At 35.7% G+C, this 25,108-nt stretch overlaps 1 protein-coding gene across 8 annotated transcripts in view; it reads left to right on the top strand.

Moving 5' to 3' along the window:
- LOC100754226 (serine-protein kinase ATM) overlaps positions 1-25,108 on the top strand; it is a 107,422-nt gene that overhangs the window by 7,039 nt on the left and 75,275 nt on the right. For 7 of the 8 annotated variants that reach the window (XR_004769615.1, XR_004769616.1, XM_027415088.2 and 4 more), the window contains exons 5-16: positions 2,941-3,105; positions 5,842-6,007; positions 8,534-8,772; positions 10,251-10,414; positions 11,733-11,899; positions 13,753-14,124; positions 14,734-14,928; positions 16,268-16,363; positions 17,602-17,827; positions 21,353-21,478; positions 23,202-23,327; positions 24,166-24,255. Coding sequence is in view for 6 of the 8 variants with exons in the window: in XM_027415088.2 (XP_027270889.1) it covers positions 2,941-3,105; positions 5,842-6,007; positions 8,534-8,772; positions 10,251-10,414; positions 11,733-11,899; positions 13,753-14,124; positions 14,734-14,928; positions 16,268-16,363; positions 17,602-17,827; positions 21,353-21,478; positions 23,202-23,327; positions 24,166-24,255 (2,132 nt within the window). In the remaining 2 variants the exon portion in view is untranslated. The remainder of the gene's footprint in view (positions 1-2,940; positions 3,106-5,841; positions 6,008-8,533; positions 8,773-10,250; positions 10,415-11,732; positions 11,900-13,752; positions 14,125-14,733; positions 14,929-16,267; positions 16,364-17,601; positions 17,828-21,352; positions 21,479-23,201; positions 23,328-24,165; positions 24,256-25,108) is intronic. The other variant, XM_035443696.1, reaches the window with a different exon arrangement.

Below are 25,108 nucleotides of genomic sequence, written 5' to 3'. Positions count from 1 at the left end.
TTATAATTTTGCCTTCTAGTAAAAAGAAACTTTTAGTTAGAAGATTAATCATGGAGATCACATTTAAAAATATATCAATATGTTGCTTTACAAAAAAGTAAAATTGTTAATACAAGATCATTTAAACAGTTAAAAGTACTGTTTTATTTAGGGGCTAGCTTTTAATTTGAATTCACAGAATCTGAAGCAGCAAGCAAGCGCAGGGGCAACACAAGTCTGCACCAGGTCCTCTATGTATGTATTACAACTGTCAGCTTAATATTTTTATGGGACTCCTGAGTGTGAATGCGTGGAGCTCTGATTCTTGTGCCTGCTCTTGGGGATTTTGCCTTCTGTTGGGTTGCCTGGTCCAGCATCGATGTGATGGTTTTTGTTTTATATTTTATCATGTTTGGTTAGAAGCCCATTCTTTCCTAATAAGTGACAGAAGGAGAGTGGATCCAGAGGGATGGGAAACTGTAAAGATATATTGTATGAAAAAAGAATCTATTTCAATAAATTAAATTAAAAATGGATTTTGTAATGTCAGACTCTTTAAACTTAAAACCAGAGAGTTACTGTCATCTTACTTCTTCAGTTCTACTTAAACACACATTGAGGTTTTTTTTTTTTTTTAAAGATTTTATTTATTTATTATGTATACAACATTCTGCTTCCATGTATATCTGCACACCAGAAGAAGGCACCAGATCTTATAACCGATGGCTGTGAGCCACCATGTGGTTGCTGGGAATTGAACTCAGGACCTCTAGAAGAGCAGTCGGTGCTCTTAACCGCTGAGCCATGTCTCCTGCCTCACATTGAGGTTTTAACAGACTTGTTTAATATTGTAACCAAAGTAGAATGAAGAAAAACATTAACTAACTAGTGAGTGTGGGAATAACTAAGAAGGAACTTATTACTGTTATTCCTGATTCTATATTATGCACAGAGTGTAAAGAATAAAAAACATAGCTGTGCAAACTAGTTCATGAGGTTTCTTAAGCATATAAACAACATAGCCTTTTTACAAGACAGATTTGTAAATTTTTATTTACTTTTTATGTTGTTTGTTTTTGTTTTTTTAACAGTGATAGGTATGAAACTTATGGTTTGTGCATGTATGTTAGGCAAATATTGTGTCACTGAGTTTTAACCTCCAGTGGGAGAAACTTTTTAGGAAATAGAAACATTGTAATTTTTAAACATTTATTTTTAGCAGAGCAAGAGAATATTCTGGGATAAAAATATAGAAAAATATGAGTTTATCTTAATATTCATGAAATTAACTTTATTTGTTGTCTACTGTGGGTCCTGAGCATTTGTGGTAATATAAAAATTAATCCTTTCAGTAATGTTCTAGTAATACAACAAATACTGTAGATTAAAAATGTTTCAAGAATTGTGTGAGATATAGGAATAGAAGAAAAAGATCACAGGGTGTGGGTACCAACATGGGCCAGATGCCTGAAATTATGAGCCCTAACTGAAAGCTATTGTGTTGTGATGTTAGTACTTAGCATGGCATGATACTTCTGAATGTGAACAGTCTCATCATTGAGAGAGTGCTGGCCTAATACAATTCTTATATGCATTTTGAATTGAACTCTATACATAGTTTGATTTCAAAATAAAGTCAATATTGAAGAAATGATAGTATTCTAGCTTTGATATCAGTATGATTTGATGAAAATCAAACCTTTTTATTTCTATAGCCCTGGCTGGCTGTTACCTGGTGTTACAGGCATGCACTATCCTATCTGACTTAAATTTTTCCTTTTTTTTTTTTTTTCTAATTTTAAGACAGGGTCTCCATGTGGCCCAAGATGGTGTTAAACTTACTGTATAGTCAGAAATGACACTTTGACCTTCCTAATCTTGCCTTTATCTAGGACTACTGGGATTATTGGAGAATAATAATGTGCCTTGTTTAAATTGTTTGTAAATGTAATTTTGTGACCTTTAAGATTTATACATCTGGGTGTAGAAGAGATGACTCTGATTAAGAGCACTGGCTGCTTTTCTAGAAGATTTGGACTAAATCCCCAGCACCCACATGGGAGCCCCCAACTACCTAAAACTCCAATCCTAGGGGATCCAATGCTGTCTGTCTTCTGGCCCCCCGCAAGCACTGCATGCATGTGGTTCACAGACATACATGGAGGCAAAACACTCAGACACATACAAATAAATAATAACATTTTAGAAAAGGTAGTTGCTTAAAGTGCCTTTATTAAAAGAAAATTTATTAGCATTGAATTTTCAGAATCTAAAATATTGTGTTGTTAAACTTTCAGCCTTTTCTATATGTATACCATAGTATGCTGTTAGATGCCATGGAAATAATCTTGCTTTTTAGAGTAAATCGGCTATTTCTAATTAAAATAACAAAATTATTTTAATAAATTTATTCATAAAGATGTTCAGAGATTTAGAGTCCTTTTAAGTCTAATGCCAGTATTGCTAATTGCTAAGTATTAAAGTTAATCTTTATTTCTGCTGTATCTTTAGGAGTTGGCAAACTTAATCTTTTGATGGTGGGGGAGGTAAGATAGGGTTTCTCTGTGTAGCCCTGGCTGTCCTGGGACTCACTCTGTAGACCAGGCTGGCCTCAAACTCTCCGAGATCCATCTGCATCTGCCTCCTGAGCACACCACCACAACCTGGTAGCAAACAATATTTAATGAGGCGATATAGCAATTTTTTTTTTTTAACTTTCTGGGTCATATATTATCTGTTGCAGTTACTCATTTCACATGATTGCATTTCAGGAAAAGATCATTAACAAAATAGCCAACAAGTTGAATTTTACTCACGGGCTATGGGATTTGCTAATTCTTGTTGTAGGAGAAAGTGAATTGAGAGCAATTTCATGAATGGAATCATTTAAAGAAGTTGGCATTCCAAGGATTTTTTATTTTTTAACATCCATATGTTCTTTTTCGTTTTATTTTTAAATAGGAGCTCCCAGGCTAAAATGTCAAGACCTCTTGAATTATGTCATGGATACAGTGAAAGATTCATCTAATGGTGTAACTTATGGAGCTGATTGTAGCAACATACTACTCAAAGATATTCTTTCTGTGAGAAAATACTGGTGTGAAATATCTCAGCAACAGTGGCTAGGTATGTTTTGAAGGCTTTTCTCTTATAAAATGAAATTACAAGAGTAAAAGCAGTCTACATCCCACAGTTGACTCAAATTTAACATTACATTGATGAAATTATGTGATTACAGAATCAGTTCTTTAGTTTCTTTATTTTCAAGATAATATCTTGCTACATATCCTTTCTGGCCTTCAACTTGTAATCCTCCTGCCTTGGTCTCCTGAGAGCTGGGATTATAGGTATGTACTACCATGTTCAGTTCTTAATTTTTATTTATTATGTCCTTTTAAATTATTAAGTCACATATAGTTCATAGTAGGTGCTTACTAGAACTGTAATTATAGATTTCAAAGATTACTGTTCCGAGCAGGGCTGTGGTGGCGCATGCCTTTAATCCCAGCACTCAGGAGGCAGAGGCAGGCGGGTTTCTGAGTTCGAGACCTGCCTGGTCTACAAGAGCTAGTTCCAGGACAGCCTCCAAAGCTACAGGGAAAACCTGTCTCAAAAAACAGAAAAAACAAAACAAAACAAAAAAGATTACTGTTCTGTTTTTAATTATTCAGCAATCCAGTGACTGAAAAAAGTTCCAATGAACTAAAAATTACCTTGCCGTTTGTTATAATCCACATGCTTCTATACAATGTGTGCACACAACAGTGACATCTCAACTAGACCATAAATAAAGGAGAAAGGAATAACCAAAAGAGAGAGATGTCACAGAAGTTGAAAGCAAGAGTTCTGAGTTCAGAAGGATATGGTGGACACCTTAAATATTACAGAAAGGATAAAGTGCACAAGAACTCATTGGATTAGGCAGAGATGTTAGATTGAAAATCAGATGCTTACTAGACATGCAAAGTGCTATTTTATTTTAATTTCTATTTCCAATTTTCAGTGCTGTGATACAAAATTGTTTTTTATTTCTGGTATCCTTGTGTTAGCACTTGAGAGATCAGTTATTAAACCCTGATCCCAAATTACTGATCACATAAGTTCTGCTACCATTGTGATGCTATCTAATTTGATACCTCACCAGAGTCAAGCCCATTTGTACAGCATTTCAGCATTGTATCATAGTCTGGGCTGTTAAACAGAAATAGATAACAGATTTGAAAGGTTTATATCATTTAGTTTCATTTGTAGGTGCCAGGATTGCTCATATTTAATGTCTCAAGAAATTTCCATTTGATGATGTTTGAGTTTCCATTTTTTTTTCAACTTGTTTCTCATATGCAATTTTACTATCTACCTTTGGGGGGGAGTTGCTACTGGATTCATGAAGAAAGTACATACATATGAATGCATATATCTCAACCTTTTTGAAGAAGCAAGAGTCTGTTGTTCTGAGATTTCTATAAGTGTCTCATGCCATCCTTTGTATCCCCTCTATTGGAGTTTGATGGATTCTGTGAAAACTTGAACATTTCTGATTAATGTGTCTTGAAGTCTGTGCTTTAGTGAGAAGCAATTGCAGTTTTGTCTTTTTCTACTTTATCTTGCCTATTGGTCAATAAAAGATAAAATTGTTTAAAAGAATTTCTCTTCAGTATGTGTATATAAACATTTTTACCATTGTGTAGCTATTCCATGCAATGAAAACATGTTGATATAATTAGTATAGTTTTATAAACTTATTACATAGTAGGATTAAAAAATTACCTATTCCAATATAATGTTTTAATTATTTATATTGGTCTTATATCTTGTCCATTACTTGATTTTAAGCTATTTATCCATTTCTGCAGAATTGTGACATGAACGATTGAAAAGAAAGATACAAATAGTCGTTATTATTCCGGTCTATCTTTTAATAGGAATAACATCTTAAGCCACTAGCTTATTTATTATTATGTTTGGGATAATTCTCAATAGATTTTACTTTTCAGCATGTCTCTGACATAGAGATGCTGGCTCCTTTTTTCTTTTTTCCCTTTCTGTTTTTAGTTCAGACTACTTTTCTCAAGAGTGTATTGTATGTGAATAACCTGGGAGTTAAAGTCAATGGCTTTCTTCACACAAAGAATGGTTTTGCTCTTGCCAGGAGTTGGTGGCATACACCTTTAATCGCAGCACTCGGGAGGCAGAGGCAGGCAGATCTCTGAGTTTGAGGCCAGCCTGGTCTACAGAGTGAGTTCCAGGACAGCCAGGGCTATTACACAGAGGAAAACCTGTCTCAAAAAAAAAAAAAAAAAAAAAAAAAAAGTTCTGTTTTTAACCTATTTATTTATAAAAGTGCTACTATTTTCATTTGGGTCAGATGTCCCTCTTCATGGTGCTATTGAGGTTGAGGAACTAATGCAAAGATGTTAGTATTCTGCCTGCTGTTAATGCTTTGAGGAATAAACTTTCCTTTTTCCTTGAGCAAGAAGCTTGTGTCCTTTGACAAAATCCATGCAACTGTCATGCTATTATGTTACAAGCAGAGTTAACTTTGAGATCACTAATAAGTGGTAATATATTTAAAAAACAGCATTGATAGGACACCAAGACTCTGTCAAAGACTTGGTTAGTCCAGATAAAGTAGCTTAGGCATAGAGAAGTAAAGTAGCTTATCTGAGGTCTGACTGTTAGAATAGATACCCTCAGAGCGTGCTACCTATTTTAAGTACATTATTTAACTATTGATAGAGTATTGTGTTAAATTCAAGGTCATCTTTAATGCTTTTGTCTATGGCATATTTAAGTTGAATTGTGATGTTGAACATATTTGATTTTTATAATAATTAGCTAATACTTTTCCCCTCCAATTTTTAGAATTGTTCTCTGTGTACTTCAGGCTGTATCTCAAACCACCACAAGACATCAATAGAGTTTTAGTGGCTAGAATAATTCATGCTGTCACTGGAGGATGTTGTTCACAGACTGATGGATTACCTTCAAAGTTTTTGGATTTTTTTTCCAAGGCTGTTCAGTATGCAAGGTAATCACTGTGTTTTCATATTGAATATTTCATTTGAATATTTCATATTCAAACTGCACTAGATCTTGTCATGATCAGATTAGTGACTAAAAAATACTATCTTTTAAACAGTGGTTATTTCAGTTGCTCAAATTTGTGTTGTAAAATGTGGTAATAGGTGTACAGTATGTATGATCAAGTCAGGATATTTCTATTTTCTTGAATATCAAATTTATTAACATAATTATGCTCAAATGTTCCATTGTGATATTTCATATTTTGTATGCAGCTTGACCTCTATTTCCCATCCTATATGAGAAAAAAAAAACAAAACAACCAAACTTTAAATAGACCAAAGATTTGCAACTTAGAAACTTGAAGAAAGCAAACAGATGAAACACTTTAAGATACTTATAAAAGGGGCGAACCAAATGTTCATACTCACTTAGCCACCTCCCCACCCAAATAAAACAGTTCAGTGTATCTGGACAAGCTTTTAATCCCAGCACAGTGTTGGAGTTGAAGATAGAGACAGAGAATCTTTGCAGCCTGCTGACTACCAGCCTTGCTCCAAAATGGCAAACTCCAGTGTGTATATGAGACACTCTTTCAAGGGAATGGTGTGGAGAATGGTTGGGACACTCAGCATCCTCCTTTAGAGAGCTTCATGCATCCATGTACACATGTGCACACACACTAAATAATTTCTTAAAAGATAAAAGCAATGTTCTTTTTGGGCTAAACCCCCAAAACATGAAACCAAAAAGAGATAGTTATATGAACTGCAGCTTTTTCACAGAAAGGAAATAATGAGCAGATGGAAGAGATAGCTTTCCACATAGGAGAGACTTTTGCACACTGTTGATCTTACTAAAGACTTAAAATCCAGATTATATAACAACTTTGGGAAACCCAGTAACAAAACCATGCTGTCAAGAGAGATAAGTTGGGTGAATTTGATCAAGAAACATTGATGAGATTTTCCAAAGAATAAGAATAGTTTATTATTAAAAGTCTTTAAATACCCTTATTAAAAAAATAGGCAAAGGGCTGGGTGTAGTGGTGTACTTCTGTAATTCCAGTACTCTGGAGGTTCTGCATAGGATGATTGCAAATTTATGGCTAACTTGGCCTGTATCATGAAAAAATAGACAGAAAAAAAATAATTGTGCAGCCAATGAATTTATAAAGAACATATTTAACTTCATTAGCTGTCAAAAACATGAAAGCCAAACCACAGTGAGATAAAGTGGTACTGTAGAAATAAAGAAGCAGTAAAGGCTCTCAACAGTTTGGAGAAAAAATAACTCAATTCATTGGTGGTAGTGTAAAATACTGTCTTTCAAAAGGAACCATTGACTCAGAACCAGCAGTTTCTTAAAGGATCAGATACAAATTTCCTTAATATGTAAATGCTAAATGACACTCTTAAGTGTGAGCCTTGGGGTCTTTCTCATCTGATAACAAGGGAAGATGAATATCACTTAAATAATTTAATTCTCTCCATTTTAAGGATAGATGTAGTATATTGAGAATAAAGTAATAAAATATTTTGGAAGCATTGGTATAAATCTGTATGGCATTATCTAGTTTATATTAAACGTATATGAATTGTGTGTTTTTTTTAGACAGTGGTTTAGTAGCAGAGAGAGTAACAGGACAAGTTTGTTGACCCCAAATGAGAATCAGTGTTTTTGTTACTGGTTAGTGTAGCAGGCTTTCTTGGACTGCCACCCTCCCAAATGAAGACATGGAGACTTAATACCAATTATGAATGCTCAGCCTTATCTTATAAATCTCTTCCCCCCCCCCCCCCAGGGAGGTTTCGAGACAGTGTTTCTCTGTATTGCTTTGGAGGTTGTCCTGGAACTAACTCTTGTAGGCCAAGCTGGTCTCAAACTCACAGAGATTTGCCTGCCTCTGCTTTCCAAGTGCTGGGATTAAAGGCATGCGCCACCACTGCCTGTCTCCCACTAACTCTTAAAACTTAATTTAACCTGTTTTTCTTTAACCACATTTTGTCTAGGGTTTTTTTTACCTTTCTTTCCTTCTGTATCTCATACTTTACCTGCTTCCGCAGTGTCTGGCTGCCTGGCTGACCTGCAATCCGGTGCCTTATATAATCAAAGCAGCATATCTTTACATTGTTAAACAAACACAGTATAAACAAGTGTAACACATCTTTACATAGTTAAAGTAATATTCCACAACAGGCTAATGCTGTTGTGTTAGTTTTTGTTTGTTTTCTGAAGAGATTTGAACCCAGGATATGACAGTGTTTGAAAATTAGATGTTAGGGGATTGGAGAGATGGCTGGGTGGTTAAGAGCACTGACAAGCTCTTGCAGACAACCAGGGTTCAATTCCCAGAACCCACATGGCAGCTCATAACTGTCTGTGACTCCAGTTCTAGGGTACCTGACACCAATGGAAAATACCAACGTACAGAAAATAAAAATAAATAAAATTCCTTAAAAAAAAAAGAAAATTAGATCTTATTCTTTAGAATGTGCCTGTTATACTGTGTTGACATTGTCTTCTGTTGCAGACAAGAAAAGAGCTCTCCTGGCTTAAGTCATATCTTATCAGCCCTTGTCATTTTCCTCAAGACTTTGGCTGTCAACTTCCGAAAACGGGTGTGTGAAGTAGGAGATGAAATTCTTCCTACCTTACTGTGTATTTGGACTCAACACAGACTTAATGATTCTTTAAAAGAAGTAATCATTGAACTAATTCAACTGCAAATTTATATCCATCATCCACAAGGAGCCAAAACCCCTGAAAAAGGTATAAAGGGAACTTTTCCTGGTTTGAATATACTTCATTAAAATATAAGAGGCCCAAGTATGGTATCAATATTCTGTAGATGAATGAAGTGTCTGGTTAATAGTATAGTTAGTCTTGATACTGTTTTTCATGCATTTTCTTGAATTTGAATCAGTGGCAGTAAATTGCCTTTACATTGTTCAATAAAGTATTATGAAAACAAGTATGAGACATTGCCTGTTCCTCCAAAAGCCACTTATCCATCTTCACTGTTAAGAGGTGACTGCTTTCTGATAGAGAAAGCAGGAACTTGTTTATCTACATGAAGATTCTTATTTCTGATATGAAATGTTAGCTAAACTGAAAACAGCCCTTCCAGTTATTCAAATATTCAGTTTCTAAGGAGGTTATGTGCTTAAATCTTTGCAAAGACATGTGAGGTAGAATAGGACAATGGCTGCACCTTGTGCTTTTAGTCACACCACACTCATTTTCATGGGGGTGGGAGGACAACAATAAAACACTGGTATTGAATCTCTTGTCCTCACTGATTGTTTTGCCTTTAAAAAACAAACAAACAAACAAAAAACTGAGTATTGCTCTTCAGTCTTTCAGAATTGGATTGAATGACAACTGACTTAAAAGAACTCTGTCCTGTTTTGTCTGATTGCCTTTGGGCTTGCACTATCCTTTAGACTAGTTTATCATGGCTAACTGTGATGAAGATACTCTGTCACATTAAATAACAACAGCATGGAGGATAACTGTTGAAGCCACTTTTTATTTTGTATGTATCAGCTCTTCGAGATTTGTGTAACTATGTCAAAAGAATTGTGACTTCTTAGGTTTTCCCCCTGCTCTAACCAGGAGAAACATCAGGCTGGTTAAGAGGTGGTGTCATGTGTTTATTACCTGCATATTTTTATGATGAAAATTTGACAGGAGGATGAAGCTTCCAGAAAAATTCACATAGTTTTAAACTCCAATAATTTATTTTTATGGTATCCTGTTTGTGAGAATTAATAGCCCTGTATTTTTCCATGAGGGTCAGGCAGTTGGAGAAATATGTTAACCAAACTCTGCAGACTCCAGTTCAGCCTTTTAAGAGGGACATAAGTTGACTGGAGTGTGATGTGAATGGTGAGCTAACCGCCATAAATGGATAGCATATATGTACTAGTGGAAGAAGATGGTAATAGTTTCCTCTTAACAATAACAAAAATTAAAGAAGCTGTTTCTTATATCGAAGGGGGCATATTATTTTCCTTAGGGGACATCATGCATTAGAAAAGGGGAAATTTTAGATGAGAATGTGAGGGTATTTATAATACCACAGTTAGCTAATTATGAAGTGAAACCATTAAAGAGTAGAGTTTTCAAAGATACTGCCCAAAGATGTGTTAGTACCAAATAGAAATTTGATTAGGCATCTCATGTTGACGTGAGAGCTGGCAGTGCAGATGGGATTTGTATATAAATACACTGTTTCTGGGTTACAGGTGCTTACGAATCAACAAAATGGAAAAGTTTCTTGTACAACTTATATGACCTGCTGGTGAATGAGATTAGTCATATAGGAAGTAGAGGGAAATACTCTTCAGGATCTCGTAATATTGCTGTCAAGGAAAATTTGATTGACTTAATGGCAGATCTCTGTCACCAGGTATAGTAGTTGTTGTCACATTTGAAATTTCCTGTTAATTTTCTTTCTTTCTATTGGACACTTATACCTTGCATGATCACAAGAAGCCTATAAAATTATTCTATATATTTAACAATTATTTTCAAATTATGTGTATTTGAAATTAACCCTTTTAATTGAAAAATAACTCTTAAATATGTGTCTAGAGCTAGTGATGACAGTCATATACAGGGAAAGTGAATATACCCTTAAAGTTAAATTAGAATTCGTGTAGCATAAAATTCACTGATATTTACAATAGTAATTATTATTGGTTTGTTCTAAAACTATCACCAAGATCTAATTCCAAAGCCTTTTCGTCATCTCAAAAGAAATTTCAGACCTACTAGTTTTTAGTTACATGTATTTGTTTCTCTTAGCTACTAATCTACTTTTAATAACTGTGAATGGTCTGTCTGTTTTGGATATTTCATAGAAGTAGAATCACACATATGTGGGCTTTTATGCCTGACTCCCTTCACGTAATGTAATATTTTCTACTTGCCACTACAAATCAGTATTTTATTCCTTCTTATAATGGAATAATAACATGGATGTAGTACATTTTGCTTACCCAATCATCACTTGACATCCTACTGTGTCTTAAGTAAAACTCTTCTGTCCAACAGATTTGGTTGACATCTTGGTGGTAGTTTTGCTCTTTTTTTTTTTTTTTTGGTTTTTCGAGACAGGGTTTCTCTGTGGCTTTGAAGGCTGTCCTGGAACTAGCTCTTGTAGACCAGACTGGTCTCAAACTCACAGAGATCCATCTGCCTCTGCCTCCCAAGTACTGGGATTAAAGGCATGTGCCAGGTAGTTTTGCTCTTAAATGTTAATGGTGAATTTAATTTTTTTAATTTATTTTTATTTTATTTTATTTGCATTGGTGTTTTGCCTGCATTTATGTCTGTGAGGGTGTCAGATCTTGTAGTTACAGACAGTTGTTACCTGCCATGTGGTTGCTGAGAATGATCCAAAGTCCTCTGGAAGAACAGTCAGTGCTCTTAACTGTTGAGCCTTCTCTCCGACCCAGTAAATTTAAATTTTAATCCTGTTGGAAATACACTATTTTCACTTTTGGTAAATGTCTTCAGGAAATAAAGCTAGTACCCTACATGCACATATTTGCTAAGAATGCGATTATTACTATGCAAAATATTTCTCTTAATGTGTTTATATATTTCTATAGCTTGCTAATCATTAAGAGTTCCTTCCTGTGTCTTCATTTCAGAAGGATTTGACCCCCAATGGTTGATTGGGAAATTGTAACAATAAAAATGTATTTTTTTTTATTTTGCAGCTTTTTAATGCAGATACCAGATCTGTGGAGATTTCTCAGTCTTTTACTACACAAAGAGAATCTACTGATTACAGTATGCCTTGCAAAAAAAGGAAAATAGAAGTAGGCTGGGAAGTGATAAAAGATCATCTTCAGAAGTCACAGAATGATTTTGATCTTGTGCCTTGGTAAAATGTTTATTTTATTTTTTTCCAACTTTTTTATTTGAATTAGAAACAGTATTGTTTTACATGACAATCCCAGTTCCCTTCTCCCACCTGTCCTCCCCTACCGCCCCCCAAAACTAAAACCCTATCTATCACATATCCTTTCTGCTCCCCTTTAAAATGTTTATTTTTCTCTTTCAATATCGTTTAATTTTATTTTTCCCCAGAAAGCCCTCACTGACCTGAGCTGTCATTTGTCTACTGCCAGACCAGCTAGTAGTAGCAAAGCGTGATTGCTATAGCATATTGAGATAACCATTAAAGGCCCATCTGCTGTACTAGACTACCTTTTTAGACATACAGACATAGGAGGGAAGAGGGACCTGGCTGTGATAGGCAGTCTTACTTTCTGCCTTTAGGATTCACTGAGCTCTAAACTTCATTAAGAAGGGATTTTTTTTTCAGTGCAATGTACCTTCATGTAGAGTTGAATTAGCAGTGAATTAAAGGACATTTGGTACTCACAGGGTAATTTCATGAAGAGAGTAGAGTTTGATTTTTGTCTTTTTTTCTTCTTTTTTTTTATTTTCATTCATGCATATTTAAATATGTACAATTTCAGAATTACAGATTAGCTCTGATAAGGATTATTAGACTATATCTAGACAGGCCTGTTACTTTGCTGAAAGGGACCAACTTAGAAATGTTAAGCAGACTGCCTGAAAATACTGAGAATTTACAGGTGTGTGTGTGTGTGTTTCACCATGTTGCTGGAATATTTAGATGTAATTGAGTTGTGAAGAAAGCTATATAGATTTTTGTAACTTACTGCTTAAGCTTACATTTATTTTATATAGTTGAGAATTCTACATCAGATTCTTTATCTATTTAGTTAAGAATTACTAGCTTTGCGGTGCTGGCAAACGTATTTAATCTCAGCAGTTGTCAAAGGCAGGCAGATCCCTTGAGTTCAAGACCAGCCTGGTCTACAGAGTGAGATCCAGGACAGCCAGGGCTACAGCGAGAAACCCTGTCTCAAAAAAGAAAGAAAGAAAGAAAGGAAGAAAGAATGAATGAATGAATTACTGAATGACATTTATGTCACACTTTAGACATGCAGCATTGAATAACACAGGATTCCTGTATTTGAGTAGCGCTCCTACATCAGTGGTTCTCAACCTTGCTAATGCCGTAATCCTTTAGTACAGTTCCTCATGTTGTGGTGACCCCAACCATAAAATTATTGTTTGCTACTTCGTTACTGTAATTGTGCTACCGTTCTGAATCATCATATAAATGTCTGATATTCAGGATATCTGATATGTGATCCCTGTGAAAGGCTTGTTCAACTCCCAGGTTGTGCACCACTATTCTAGAAATTTAACAATACAATGTGTTGAATAATAAATTGCTATCAAAGGAGAAATATTTAGGCTTTATTTTCCCAGCATAGAATAATTTTGGAGCAAAAGATCAGAAATGAGCTGGGCGTTGGTGGCTCACACTTTTAATCCCAGCACTTGGGAGGCAGAGGCAGGTGGATCTCTGTGAGTTTGAGGCCCGCCTAGTCTACAGATCGAGTTCCAGGACAACCTCCAAAGTAATACAGAGTTTCTCTGTCTGGAAAAACTAAAACACCAAAAAAAAAAAAAAAAAAATCAGAAATGTAGTTGTGTATTTTTCTTTCTTCTTTTTTGTTTCTTTTTGAGGTTTTATGTAAAGAGCTAGCCAGAAGTTGAAAACACTATGGAAAATAGTGAAGGTGATGCTTTAGTTAGGATACATACATAAATGTATATTTGTATATTTTTTTTCTTTTAAGTTATTAATGGGAGTGAACAAAATTCAGATTAATTCTTTTATTTTCCTTTCAGGCTACAGATTACAACCCAATTAATATCAAAGTATCCCTCCAGTTTACCTAACTGTGATCTGTCTCCATTACTATTGATACTGTACCAGCTTCTACCTCAACAACGTCGCGGAGAACGCACACCATATGTGTTACGATGCCTTATGGAAGTTGCCTTATGTCAAGGCAAGAAATCAAACCTAGAAAGCCCTCAAAAGTCAGACTTAGCGAAACTGTGGATTAAAATTTGGTCTATTGCCTTTCGTGGTATTAGTTCTGAACATACACAAACTGAAAACTTTGGTTTACTTGGGGCCATTATTCAAGGCAGTTTAATTGAATTTGACAGAGAATTCTGGAAGTTATTTACTGGCTCAGCCTGTAAACCTTCAAGGTAGGTTGCGTTATATATTTGATTTTGCATATGCATACAAGTGTATGTCCCTAATCATTTTTGTGTTTGTGACTTCAATAAAAGATACATTAAATTTTGTTTTGGTTACTTTTGTTGTTTGGTCCAAAATGCTTAATAATACAGATAGTTTCTGTTAAGGGCAACCTAAATTTGTGTTGTTTTCTCTTTTGTTTTTTGGAGATAGGGTCTTACTTTGTGGCTCTTGCTGGCCTGCACCTCTATAATCAGCTGGCTTTGAATTTACAGGGTCTGCCTGCTTCTCCTTCCCAAGTGTTGGGATTAAAGATGTGAGCTACTATGTCCTGCTTTTTTATTTTTTTAAGGCCTGTTTTCTTTAAAGGACTATAAAGTTTAAATTTCTTTTACCTGCAATTTATAATTATTCACTGTTCATAAACATTTTTGTAGATCTATATATTTTTATTGAACAAGAGTTTTCTCAAATGTAACCTTCCTTTTACTACTTTGTTAACAAAATGTAGCTTGTATTGCCTTGAGCATGGCAGGCTCAGTGGTAAGCAGGATAGAGAGGTAAGGCTTCTGCCCTCAGAGAGCTTACTTCTAACAGTTGTCCTTTTTTCTTTATAGTCCTTCGGTATGCTGTTTGACTTTGGCACTTAACATCTGTGTAGTTCCGGATACAATGAAAATGGGAACAGAGCAAAATATGTGTGAAGTGAATAGAAGTTTCTCTGTAAAGGAGTCAATAATGAGATGGCTCTTATTCTACCAGTTAGAGGATGACTTAGAAGTCAGCAAAGAACCACCTCCAATTCTTCAGAGGTAATTGTAGTTTACTGTTTTGTTTTGTATGTGCTTGTTTACTTGTTTAATTTTATAAGACCCACTCTATATATTTAGTATCAGATAGCTTTACTTCATGCTCATACTGCAGAATTTCCTAGAGTTAGGTCTAAAATATTAAAGTTATCTGTATCTTTGTGCTGGATCATTTCTAAAATAAAAGATCTCATTGTCGGATATGGGAGATGTTCACAAAGGATAGACACATAATTCTTATTTAAAAATTTAGCTTATTTATAAAGATTATTCATATTTGTGGTATATCATGTAATATTTTGATACATGCATACATTGTAAAATGTTTAAATCAGGGTAAGCATATTAGCTTTCCAAATAATTGTAATTTACTTATTAGAACACATTGAAAATCATGACTTATTTTAAAAATACATAGTAAATTATTATGATCACTCATTTTATTGTGTGACATCAAAATGTCTTTCTCCCATCTGTTCTTTGCTGTGGAGGGTTGGGTTTTTTGTTTGTTTTGTTTTTGAGACAGGCTCTAACTCTGGCTGGTCTGGCTTGGACTAAGTTGACCTCTTAGAGGGATTGCCTCTCCTGCCTCTGCCTCCTAAGTGCTAGGGCCTTTAACCCTAGCACTTAGGGCCTTTAAACACCTGGTCGGGGTGTTTCTTTGTCACCTTCCGTGAACAAGCCCCATATCTCCTCCTTATTCCTTAATCATAATGGGTATCGTCTGAATGAAATTTGTTACATCAATTATAAGAAAAACAAAGTAGGACTTAAGCCCTAGGATGGACCAGGTTTATCTTTCCCTTAGAGGATAGAACATAATGTTTTTACTTTAGTTTATAATCTTTTATTTCAGAAATACTGTTGGAGGAGGGGTGCTAGAAAGATGACTCAAGCAATTAAAAGCACTTGGCTATTCTTCTGGAGGACCTCCGTTAGATTTTTAGTACCCACATGGAAGCTCACAACTGTGTAATTCCAGTCTCGGAATCTTCTGGCCTTTCTGGGCATCAGGCACACACACAACACACAGACATTGATGAAGGAAAACACTCAACACATATAAAAATATTAAATAATTTTAAAAAATAAATCCTGCTTTTAAAATTATATATAACTTATTCTAAGTAGTGTTGGAAACTATAGTAGCATTGTTCCAACCTCTTTACTAAATTCTTTCAAAGACTAAGTTGATTCAGGACAGATGAAAGCATTTTTAGTTTGGGAATCTCAGTTTTAGAGGTCATAATCTGTATACAGGAATGTTAAAGAGTTTTATTTTGTTGTTTTTCCTAATGGCATGTGTTCATTTAAGTAAAGCTTTTCATTTTTCTTTTTTTAGTAATTTTCCTCATCTTGTACTGGAGAAAATTCTTGTAAGTCTCACTATGAAAAATTCTAGAGCTGCAATGAAGTTTTTTCAAAGTGTGCCAGATTGGTATGTTATATAAGAAAATATATGACATTTTAAGATATAGTACTAATTAGATAATTTTAGCTGGGTGGAAGCTTATCTTATTGGTAATTACGATCTTAATTGGTATAATTAAAGAAAAAAATCACTATAGTTAAGCAGGGGGAGAAGTTTCTTATCAGTGATTATAATTTATGTCTATAACTTTGGATGAAGGTTCCAATTTCATTACTGTATTTTATAACATGTACAACAAATGTCAGTACAAAAAACTGAACAGTGCTGATGGGAAATTGGGAACAAAATTTTTATATGAAGTGAGTTTTTAGGAGAGACCCATTTTTTTTTTTTTGTATGTTGAATAAAATTTATTAGGTTTAAAAATGGGCCAGTGAGACAGCTCAGGAGGTATAGACACCTTTCAAACTTGATAGGTCCTTGGGTCTAACATGCTGGAAGTAAGAACTGACTCCAGCAAATTTATCATATGGCTTCACATGTGTGTCTGAGGCACAAATCTCTCTCTCTCTGAGGCACAAATCTCTCTCTCTCTCTCTCTCTCTCTCTCTCTCTCTCTCTCTCTCACACACACACACACACACACACACACACACACACACACACACACACACACCTAGCTAAATGGATATCAGGGAGGTAACAAAACCTAGTGAGAGTTGGATATAATGATGTCCTGTGGTCCCAACACTGAAACTGAGACAAGAATATCTTGAAATCAGAAATTTGAGATGATCCTGAGCAGTGTAACTAGAATCAGTCAAACCTAATTACATTTAAAGTTAAAATATCTAAAACCTTGTTTTTAGTTGGTTGACTAAAGTTTTTCTCTGTGTCTGAAAGTAACTCATTGACATGAAGTATCCCATTCTCTCACTCAAATGCATTAAATGAAAGAAAAATCCTGCATTTTGGAGATAAAAGGTGAAAAGAAGGCAATGTTTTTGGTAGTTATATTCAGTTATCTAGTGTTAATGTCTAAATAGTTCTCTGAATTTGCCTTTTAAATTGTGGTTTTTATATTAATGTGAGTAAAATTTGCTAGGGAATAATGACATTTTCAAGCCTGAATTCAATTTGCTGTAAAAGTCCAAAGAAGAGAAGCATTTGACATAGTAATTCTCAAATTATATGAACAGTCTTTGGTGTAAATGATTCCTTGATGTTTTTATATGTAATATGTTGCAAATAAGTTGAGAAAGTATTTTGATGGTGGTTATTAATCAGTAATCTTACTCTTGAAGTGAACAACACTGCCAAGATAAAGAAGAGCCTTCATTTTCAGAAGTAGAAGAACTATTTCTTCAGACAACTTTTGACAAGATGGATTTTTTAACCACTGTGAAAGAATGTACTGTAGAAAAATCTCACTCTTCTGTTGGCTTTTCTGTCCACCAAAATCTCAAGGAATCATTGGATCATTATCTTCTGGAATTATCAGAACAGCTTCTAAATAATTATTCTTCTGAGGTGAGATTTCTTTTTTCTTTTTCTTTTCTTTTCTTTTTTTTTTTTCTGAGACAGAGTTTCTCTGTAAATTTGGAGTCTGTCCCGAACTCATACTGTAGACCAGGGTGGCTTTGAACTCACATAGATCAACCTGCCCCTGTCTCAGAGTGCTGGGATTAAAGGCATGTACCACCACCACCTGGCCAAGGTTTCTCTTAAAAAAAAAAAAAAAAACAAAACAGAATTGAGGTCTATTTTTGAACTTTCCTAGATTGTTAGGAAGGAGAAATAGGGGAGTGAAAGGTTTCAAAGATGAGAGAAGCCTGGTTTTAAGTAAAGTGGTGGCACATGCCAACAACTAGGGAAAGTTAGCATGGGTGAAGGAAAATAATTTTTAGATATTTTGTCCCAGGAATTCTGTAGGCAAAAGAATTCTTTGGGTAGTTAGTGGAAAATAGTGCTGATGTGAGTTTAAGAATTCCAGTACAGAATGAACATGCTGGAACAAAAGAAGAAAATTTAGTCACAAAAAAAGGAAAAACCTAGTAGATTTGTTATATTTGCAGCAAGGGGAATGATTTTAAAATGTGTGGGATGGACTGACGAGTAGATACCCAGGTTTTAGAGGTAACATGACATCATAATTTCATATATGCTCTTCTCTTGTAAAACACCATTTCTTTCTGTGCATGGTGTATATCTAGCCTGTTCCATGTATTCTGATGGCCACATGTTGTATTTGTTGTGGAAGCCATAGTAGTTTTTTCAACTGCTAATACAGTATTTGGGTATAGTGGAGCATACCTTTGATCCCCATACTTGGGAGGCAGAGCAGAGGCAGGTGAATATCTGAGTTAAAGACAGTATGGTCTAAAAGCTAGTTCCAGGACAGCCAGGGATACACAGAGATACCTTCGCTGGAAAAAACAAAATCAAAAACAAAAAAACAAATAACAGCTGGGTGTGGTGGCTCATGCATTTAATCCAGCACTTGGAAGGCAGAGCCAGGTGAATCTCAACGTTTGAGACCAATCTCCAGGATGTCAAGGACTACACAAAGAAACCCTGTCCTGAAGAAGCAAAAAAGAAAAACAACAAAAAAGTCATTGTATTTAGTATTATAATTTTTTAAAAAACAACTAGCTTTACTTCTTAAAATTTATTTTTATTTTATGTGCATTGGTGTTTTGCCGTGGGTATCAGGTCCTCTGGAACTGGAATTACAGACAGTGGAACTGCTATGTGGGTGCTGGGAATTGAACCTCTGTCCTCTGGAAGAGCAGTCAGCACTCCTAACCACTGAGTCATCTCTCCACCATAGTATTATAATTTTAAGGGCACTTAATTAGTATTTTCTTTGTATTATGGGTATTTATATGTCTATATATCTCAACCTTGGCTATAATTTGCTTAAAGAGCATAATAGTTTAATCCTTATATCTTCCACAAAGTCTTGTGTTATGTAAATGACAAAATTTTAAATAGCTTGTTTTTGTGCCTGAGTCACAAGGATCCCCAAAGAGACCAGGGAGACAGACCACCGATGCAAATGCACAAGGTTTATTAAATTGTTCATCCTACTATGGGAGGAACCCCAGCAGCCTCCAGAGGGGGTGAAGTTCCCTGTCTACTGCTGGGTTTTAAAGGCACAAGTTACAGCATTACATCAGTAGGTACGGGTTGGTTTCTGATTGGTTGACACTTGGGAACAATCAGGAAAATTTCTCAAAGTCATATTTTGGCATGAAATACCTGTGTACCAATTATTCTCATTGGTTAGTGCTGAGGGGAATATTCTGTGGTCTCAATGGCTTTGTCTTGTTACTTGAAGGTGGCCTGTTGTTCATAGATACCAATAGTTTTCAGAACTGTATCCTGGAGACTATAGGGAAGGTTTTGGTCTCCCCTGGAGTTTCTTTTGTGGCCAAACATTGACCAGGAACAAAGTGTCTAGGAGGCTGGGGCGGGAGAGGGGGGTCTAGAGTTTCTTTGTGTTCAGTTTTGGCCCTAGGCTCCAGAAGACCAGAGGATCTGGAGTTTCCTTGTGTCAGAGGCCTACATGTCTTTTCTGTAGCCTGTCATGGCTGCTAAAGCAGGGGGCTGAGTGAAGTTCTGGTTCTTTCATTCCTCAAAGTAAAGCCTTTCAGTTTAGTTTACCCCTTTCACTTGTAAGCTTCCCAAAGGAGTGAATTAAGTAGCCAGGGAAAATGACCTTAGGAATTTATAAGTATACCTTATTCATCAAGCATATGTTACTTACCTAAATTTTCTAGCAGCTTGGTGTTAACTTGTGTGGGAACAGGCAGTTAGTACTCTATATGGTTTCTTGATGTGTGGAGGCAGAGGGGGGGTTTCCATAGAATTTTGTAGAGGCTGCCATTTAATCCATTTTCATCCTTCACCAAAGACTGCACAAAATTTCCTAAAGGGAATGGCATAATAGTGAGAATCATTAAAAATGAAAAAAAAAAGGGGGGGGGTGCTGGAGAATTGTGGTTCACAAAGTTGAAACTTTATCAAGCAGCAATAGTCACCATGTGGTCTTCACCAATCATCTCCCCCCCCCCCCCCCCAGACAGGGTTTCTCTGTGTAGCTTTGGAGCCTATCCTGGAACTCACTCTGGAGACCAGGCTGGCCTCGAACTCACAGAGATCTGCCTGCCTCTGCCTCCTGAGTGCTGGGATTAAAGGCATGTGCCACCAATGCCCGGCATCGCCAACTTTTCTATGAAACTAGTTTTCGATCATGTTCAAAGTCTTGTTGTTTTCCCCTTCAATACTGTAGTCAAACCTAGGACCGACCTTGTGTTTGTTAGGCAAGCACTCTACCACTGAGCGGCATGGCCAGTTTTGTACTCGTGTTCTAAGACCGTTGTTTGCTTGCCAGACTTTTCTTTCTCCCTTCTTGTGTGTTTCTCCCTTGGGAGGAGTAAAAGGACATATTGTTAGTTTTTAGGCATCTGTGCTGACCTGTCCTTGATTTTTCTGACAAGATACACCCTCAGCTGTAGTCACTAAGAACACCACCTGTGCACACTCATCCCATTCCCTTTTAAAAGGGCCCTGCTCACCTCCCATCTTTCTCTCCCTCTGCTTCTCTTCCTGCCTCTGTCTCTCCCTCCCCCCTTTTTCTTTCTCTCTCTCTGCCTGTCTCTTTTCTTCTGCTGCTCCTGTCCTCAGAGAGCGGTCTCCCTTCTCCCCTCCCCCTTTTCCCCATTGATTTTTCTCCCCCCCCGAAAAAAAGCCCTCCACCCAAGCTCTGTCATATGGTGTCTTTCTCTCTAGTGCTGCTTTTTTAAAATTGAAACATAGACTCTTCCCTCTTTAGGAATAACTTAGACTGTTTGTTTTGGAATATTGGTTATCCTAACTTTGCAGTCATCTTTATGCTGGTTTTAAAGGTTACCCTAGAGCATTCCAGTTTTAGCTCTGCTGAATTTTTATTTCCTCATATGTACATGAACTTGTTCTTCCAAAGGTAATTCCAAAGTATACAGAATTATTTATACCTAATACTATATTTTTAAATCTATGATTTATTTTAAGATTACAAGCCCAGAAACACTTGTCCGATGTTCAAGTCTTTTGGTGGGCGTTCTTGGCTGCTACTGTTTTGTGGGTATAATAATGGAAGAGGAAGCATATAAATCAGAATTGTTCCAGAAAGCCAAGGTAGGAATATTTATATTGATAAAGTTTGATAGATTTAAATGAAGTGAATTCCTGGAAGAATTAGGAAAAATAAATTTTTGTATATGTTGAATGTCCCAAATCTGAAAATAGGCAATCTGAAACATTTTAGAACTAGAAAATTTGAGTCCCAGCACAACCACTATGATGAAAATTTCCACATCTGCCCTCATATGACAGGTCATAGTCAAGATGTAGACATAGGTTAGAATCAGATGTGTGTAAGATGTTGTCTTTGGTTTTCTGTTGTTGTGATAAAGACTGGTTAAAAGCAACATGGGGAGGAAAGGTGTATTTGGATTATGTATCAGGATCATGGTCCAGTATTGAGGGCAGTCAGCGCAGGAACCTCAAGATGGGTACTGAAACAGATGCCATGGAGGAATGTTGTATATTGGCTTGCTCCTCCTGGGTTACCAACTTTGGTTTTTACCCAGGACCTGCCCAGGGATGGCGTTGTGCACAGTAGACTGTGCCCTTCTACAGCAATGATCAGTCAAGAATATGCCCCACAGACTTGCCTATAGACCAAATTTTCAATTAAGGTCCGTCTTCTCATGTGACTAGCTGGTGTCAAATTGACAAAAAAACTAATCAACACAGAGTTGATGAAAGAGATGAGTTTTGTTTTTAGATTTGGGATCTTTCACAAAGATATCTTGTTATGTATATGTAAATAATTCCAGATTCTGAAATGTTTTTTGTCCTGTATATTTTAGATAAGAGATGCTCAATATGCATAAACTTTTTTCCTTTCCTTTATATAGTCTAAAGAAATAGTATGTCCTTCTTAAGATGTGTAATTATTATAAGTAATAAATATGGTAAATGATCTCTATCACAATGTAACCTCATTACAATACTGATATTTAATTGTTATTATTGTTATTATTATTTTGAGATAGAGTCCCTAATTGTCCTGGAACTCACTGATCTGCCTGCCTTGGCCTCCCAAGTTCTGGGACTAAAGGTGTGCTCCACCATGACTGGCTATGCACTCTTAAAATTTTTCCTCAAGATAATCTGTAGTGAAGAGTTCTTGATTGGATATATTAATCAAGAATGTTCTAAGGTTAAAATTTTCTTAATCTCTTGATACTAGTATGTTTTATCTGTGGTGGGATTTGCAAAGGGACAGGGTATAGATTAAAGTTGGTTTTTGCTATTATTTTGTTTGTTGAAACAGGGTCTCACTGTGTAGTCCAACGTGCCCGGAACTAAAGATCTAGTACCCTCTGAGCACTGGGATTATAGGTGCATTGCCACCCATAGATTGGATTTGTCATTTTCTTTTTAGGTGTTGTAACCTTGTTGCATGACCATGTGCACCCTTCCTTCCTTCCTTCTTCCTTCCTTCCTTCCTTCCTTCCTTCCTTCCCTTCCCTTCCCTTCCTTCCTTCCTTCCTTCCTTCCTTCCTTCCTTCCTTCCTTCCTTCCTTCCTTCTGTTCTTTCTTCTCCTTCTCCTTTTTCTTTTCCATTTTTTTTTCTTTATCTTGAGACAGGGTCTCCGCTTTTAGCCAAGGCTAGCCTCATGATCCTTTGGCCTCAGCCTTTCCCAAGTGCTGGGATCACAAGTGTCTGTCCCCATTCCCAGTTTCATATTCAGTTTGTCAATATATTTAGTTTTGGTTCTTAAATGAAACTTCAAAATAGCAATACTAAGTTATTTTTAACTGGAATTTCTTTTTCTTCTGTTCTAAATAGTCTCTAATGCAATGTGCAGGAGAAAGTATCTCTCTATTTAAAAATAAGACAAATGAGGAATCTAGAATTGGTTCATTGAGAAATGTGATACATCTATGTACAAGTTGCTTATGTAGACATACCAAGGTAAGATCATCTTCTTGGTAGTATAGTCTATTCATGGGACTTATTATTTAGTGGTGTTGAGTTTTTGATATATTTTTAAGTTTAAATGCTGATCTGAAATTAAATTGAATGATAAATATGAATATTCTGAGAATATTGGTTTCTCATGAAACTTATTCTGTAACTTCATTTTCTTCATATATATATGAAGAAATATATATATATATATATAAATATGTAGTCTACATAGTCTTTTATTGCTAGCACATTTTCATTAATTTATTGCTTCATTGTTAACAAGTCTGTGATTTTCCATAGCCTTATACCACAGGTGACAAGTGCTACAAATATAAATAATGCTTTCCTAGGATGGCTCAGACTGAGAAGTGCTAACAAAGATAAACGATACTAGTACAAATGTTACTTTTACCCTTTGGGCTTTTTTTTTTTTTTTTTTTTCCAAGACAGGATTGCTTTCCTGTATTTTTATATACATGTGGAAGGCATGAAATGAAAGAGTGAGTCTCACAGTCAATTGCTTATTATGTTTAGGATCAGTAGCTGATATTTTAATGATGCATCAACACACAGACATTTACCTCATTTATTATTTCCTTAAGAAAAGAGATTAGGCTGTAGTTGCTATTCTGGTTACTTTCTAGTTAACTACCCTCTTGAAATGGACTCAATAAGTCCTTGTTCTTAAAAAAAGAAAGATGGTAGTATACCTCAACTTGTAATTTGGTCTCAGTTCTGGAATCTTTATCTACATTTCATTCAAAATAGAGAAAATATTGTCACCAAAAATCTGTATTTGTTTTATTTTTTTTTATTGCTTGGATCTTTGTTTATATTACAGCATAATCCACACAAGATGGTATCCAGCTTTTTCCTTCGATTGTTAACATCAAAGCTTATGAATGACATTGCAGATATTTGTAGAAGTTTAGTAAGTATGAATCTTTTTTTTTCTAATAAATTTCATTGATTCTGAGATACAATTATAGTTATATATACATAATGTGTGAGAGAGAAGGAGGGAGGATGAGCAGGCACAAACAAGCCGGCACATGTTTATCACAGTGTATGTGGAGGTCAGAGGACAGTTCTTGGGAATGGATTCTTGTCTGTCATTTTCTAGGATCTAGTGATTGAACTCAGGATTTCAGGCTTGCATGCAAAAGTGTCTACCACTGACCAATCTAAATTGATTTAATAGTATCAGTATCTGGCAGAGTAGCTTAGTTGCTTTTTAATTTCCTACTAAATAACTGACTGATAGATTCAATTTATTATACAGGATATGTTCTCACTATATAGCTTAGCTAGCCTAGAACTTGCCTTGTAGACCAGGTTGACCTTGAACTCACAGAGGTCTGCCTCTGCCTCCCCAGTGCTGGGATTAAAGGTGTGTGCCACCATGCTTTGACATTTCATTAAAAAACAAACAAACAACAAAGAACTCCCAAAGTAGAGGAAAAGACCTTGTCTTCTAGGGGGCTTTTTTTTTCTCTGTGGTATTTATACTGTATCTTCTATGACCTTGGACTTTTCTTATACATGCTGTATAACATGTATACAGTACCTGAAGAAACTTTAATTGTTTACTGAGTAAAAAAATATTCTGTAATTTCATAATTTGTAATTCATGACAAATTGTTTACCGTGTTAGTATACTTACTTTCAAGTGCACACTGCTGTGCTTTATTTGGCAGTTATGGTATTCCACTGCCTACAAATAGTGTGTGTGTATATATCTCTATGGGAATAACACATTATTTAAAAAAAAAATCCTTCCTCTT

The sequence above is a fragment of the Cricetulus griseus genome, chromosome 4, assembly GCF_003668045.3.
Source record: "Cricetulus griseus strain 17A/GY chromosome 4, alternate assembly CriGri-PICRH-1.0, whole genome shotgun sequence".
Lineage (NCBI taxonomy): Eukaryota > Metazoa > Chordata > Mammalia > Rodentia > Cricetidae > Cricetulus > Cricetulus griseus.
This window is presented reverse-complemented; position numbering and strand designations above follow the sequence as displayed.